This window comes from Populus alba, chromosome 6 (assembly GCF_005239225.2).
Source record: "Populus alba chromosome 6, ASM523922v2, whole genome shotgun sequence".
Taxonomy (NCBI): domain Eukaryota; kingdom Viridiplantae; phylum Streptophyta; class Magnoliopsida; order Malpighiales; family Salicaceae; genus Populus; species Populus alba.
In genome coordinates, this window is record NC_133289.1 from 8,731,204 (window position 1) to 8,735,135 (window position 3,932).

The 3,932-nt window shown below is 37.0% G+C and overlaps 1 protein-coding gene across 1 annotated transcript; it reads right to left on the minus strand.

Annotated features, from left to right (window-relative positions):
• Positions 1-414: 414 nt before the first annotated feature.
• Positions 415-2,450, minus strand: LOC118048158 (uncharacterized). The gene has a single exon (XM_035057735.2). The coding sequence runs from the start codon at positions 2,146-2,148 to the stop codon at positions 601-603; it is 1,548 nt and encodes a 515-aa protein (XP_034913626.1). The 5' UTR covers positions 2,149-2,450; the 3' UTR covers positions 415-600.
• Positions 2,451-3,932: the final 1,482 nt, after the last annotated feature.

Sequence of the window (3,932 nt, forward strand, 5' to 3'; positions counted from 1 at the left end):
GGCTTACTGTTGCTGAATGGGATAAATCTTTATCACGGCGCTCAAAGGCTGCTAATGCAAGCATGCCCTAAAACCACCACCAGACCATGGTTTTGGATGCTTGAAGTGAGACAATTTACTTTTTTATGCAATTGAGAAACAAGCTTGGATTTGTTAGTGAGACACTAAGCATATAATAAAACTAAAGAAACACACTGTTGAAGATTATCATATATAAAGCTTGCCATCTTAATTAATGCATGGAAAGCTCCCAACGACACAAAACCAAGATCAGTCAGCAACAATACTGAATTTTGAACAAATTGTATCTCAATGGGAGACAGAGATTGAAATCTTGTTATAAATTGTAACTAAAATCACTTCAATAGACTGGATAGTGATTCATACATTGAAATCTAATAAATGGACAGAATATAAAGTAATGAGACTTTCATTTGCATCTGCAATTCTTACAAGAAAAGAAACTTGCAACGAAGGAAATACTAAAAAACACAACAAAGATTAAATCCTAAGGCGTTTGCACTATGATTTTATTTCCCTTTTCTGATAAAAAAAAAAAAAAAAACAATAAGATGAGTAGGATTATCACCAATCAGGCAATCACCACCACTGGTGAACTAGAACTCCCCTGTCTCTAAGAGAAGTAAACAGATCCAAGCACTCCCCATATGTTTTCTCATACTTGGAGCTCCTCTGTCCAGGACAACATCTTTGCCACCTACTATAATGACATTCAAGAAAGATTTCATCAATCAAACAAATGGCTCCAGTTTCAAACAACCTCGGTATCAAATCAAACTCGGTCCCTTCAACATCCATCTTCATCACCACAAAATCCTTCTCCGTCACCGTGCTCTTCAACCACTCAGCAAAATCAAACCCTTCTATCTCATTCACCTCTCCATTAAAACTCTCCGATGATGAATCATATTTCACTGGCTGAATTCTCCCCATCCCTCGTGCCTTGTCCTTTACTTTCTTGCCCGGATCATGATTAATCTCAAACCTCAACGTCTCATTCCTCACCCATGCAGCATATGGCAACAATTTGACCCCTTTTTTTACTCTATATTCCTCATAGAACGCCTTATCTGCCTCAATCGCATACACATCAAACGTCCTATTCTGTTTAGGATATTGCTTCTTAAACCAACTCCCTATACTAGACCCATAACTCCTAGCTCCAACATCAACATACACATACCTACTCTTAAAACTAATATCCGCCATGGCCGGGAGATACTTAATATTCTTTATATTCCTTTTCAATGTAATCCACGGCTTCAATGGCTCTTCCTTTATCAGAGACTCGGCATTGCGCACCAAATCCCTTTTATACCCCGGAACAGAGCATGTATTCTCCGAATTGCCATCAGAACCTTTGCTAAGAATTTCACTTCCTCCTTTCTTTTGCAAAACAATTTCTCTAATAAAAGGCAGTGATGAATTATAACCTTCAATGTCAAGTGACTTGATTAATTTGCAAGAATTGAACAAATCAAGAAACGAATTAAAACTGTAGTTATCTTTAGCACTCACGTGAACCACAAAAAACCCTTCCGGTTTTAATGTTCGCTGGATCTCTGACACCGTTAAATCCAATGGCCTCTTCTGTGAAGCCTTATCCAACCGGTCCCCGCCGGAGAAAATAAAGTCAAAAGAATTCTCATCGAACGGCCACCGATTCTCCTTCGACGAAATCACCAACGGCTTTGATGCTTTTTGGTAAATCCCAATCGAGTCCAAAATGCCGATTTCTTTCAAAGCGAAAACATCTTCTCCGTTCGGCGTTTCTACACACAAAGTCTTGGAAATAGCCGAGAGATAACCTTCGGATACCAGATCATGAAAGATATCAGAGTAGAAATGAACGGCCTTGATCCAGTCTTTACTCGTGTAAAGATATGGCTGTGAGGGACCCGCTGAGGTGGATTCCACTGCTCTGTTCGCGGTGGAGAAACCGGTTCCGGTGCCGGCGATGACGAAATTGAAATTCTCCGGTAAGAAACAGAATCCACCGAGATTGCATGATTCGCCAGTGATGGTAACAATGTAAGCGAATCGAACGATAATGATTAAAACACCGAATAATAACACCTTCACAAGAATGTTGCTCAAGAAGTTCGGTTTCCCTGCGGTTGGCTCCATGACTATTAATAGACAATCACAAAACAAATATTTAAGGAAAAAAGAATCTGTAGAGGAGTGAGCGGTTTTCTCTTTTTTTCTAACGAGAGCAGAAGCGAGCGGAGGTGTGGTTGGCGCCAATTAGGGTTTTTCTTTGAGAGACAGAGGTGGAGATTGGGAAATAAGGTGAAATATGAGGGGTATAACGGGAAGACATTTTTCAATTTCTGAGAGAACTTAGGTTCTGTCAAGCCATTGAGCCTGGAGAGAGAGGGGGGGGGGATTTGGGGAAGGAGATAAAAGGCGGAGGAAGAGGAACGCGGTGTGTTGACGAGGATAGCCGGTTAAATTAAATATTACGCGGAATAGAAGCGGATAGAATTCCGTAGAAAGTAAGGAGGTGATGGGATTTGGATTTGGCATTGGAGTTTCAAGAGAATATCGAGATGGCCACTGGATGCCTTGAGCCACCTTGAATTGCTTGATGTTGACGTTGTCACCTTGGATAGAGACTATATGATACTGATGTCTTTCTCCATATTTTTGTTGGGTTAGTTGTGTTTAATTTAACTAATTACAAACAAAATATATATAAATCCTACTTAATTGAGTTCATGAAGCCATTGGGCACACCGTCTCTAACTCGATTTTTTGGTTTTTTAACGTCTGATTAACCAAAAACAATTAAAAAAATAATAATTCACTGTGGATTACTGGTGTTTTTTTTTTTTTTGTTATTAAATTTTTTTTATGTTGTTTTAATTGGGGTTTTGGGTTGATTGTTTATTTTGACTTGTGGGTTTTTAAAACATTAGATACGATATTGAGTTAATGCTTGATTTTATATTAAAAAAAATCAATTTAATTACTTACAAGGGATTGAAGGTGAAATTGAAAGAAATGAACAGTAACAAGCTCTTTTTAAGGAAAAAAAAGTGTAAACTTTAGTTTTGTTTTTTATTAAATTTTTTTTATCAATTGAATACTTTAATTTTGTGTAGATTTAAGCTTAATAGCTTGTTTTGATATATATATTTTTTTATGTAGTTAACTTGATCTTGAAATAACGTCATGCAATTGTCTTGGTGCTGCATTTAAGGAGAAATGGTTTAATTTCATTGTTTGAAATAAGTTGAAATGAGAGGACTAAAACTGTTTCAAAGAACAATTAGGAGGCCATTTAAAAGAAAATACTGTCAGCGTCTTTTCCACAAATTTGCTCTTTGGGTTTTGGGGGGGAAAAATCATTTTTGATCCCTTGAGCTCTGGATGCTGCTGTCGAGCACTACTGTTAGATGTTGCTGCAAGCATGAACATGTTGAGTTGTTTGGAAGGTACAGGCTGCTGCTTCAAAACTGGAGTTTTTGGGACTCTAGAATAGTAAAAAGATTAAAAAAAAAAAGACAAGAGGGAAGATAAAATAACACAAAAATAGAGTTACAAATACAAGGATGAGAGAGGAAAAATAAAAAACAAAAAAGAGTAGACAACACTAGAAGTTAATCGAAGCTCTGATGACGACATTACCAGTACCATACAAAAGATCTCGACAAGACGAATCTAATAATATAAAATAGGGTTATTAATAATGAACGAAGTGGGTCATATAAGTCTTTCAAAAATGTCAGGGCTCACTTGTCTTTAGACCGTTCGTGTGGCCTACTTCGGTCATTGCTAATGACCTTTTTTAATCATGTTGATTTATCTTATTAATATCTTTTTAACAATACCGATTGTGTCGTTATTGAAGTTTTAGTAACTCTAAAGTCTTTTTTTTCTTTCTCACTCCTCTTTTTTTTATTGAA

Bases quoted from the DNA above. Each gene is read 5' to 3' on its own strand.
- LOC118048158 (XM_035057735.2), bottom strand. From the start codon at position 2,148: ATGGAGCCAACCGCAGGGAAACCGAACTTCTTGAGCAACATTCTTGTG.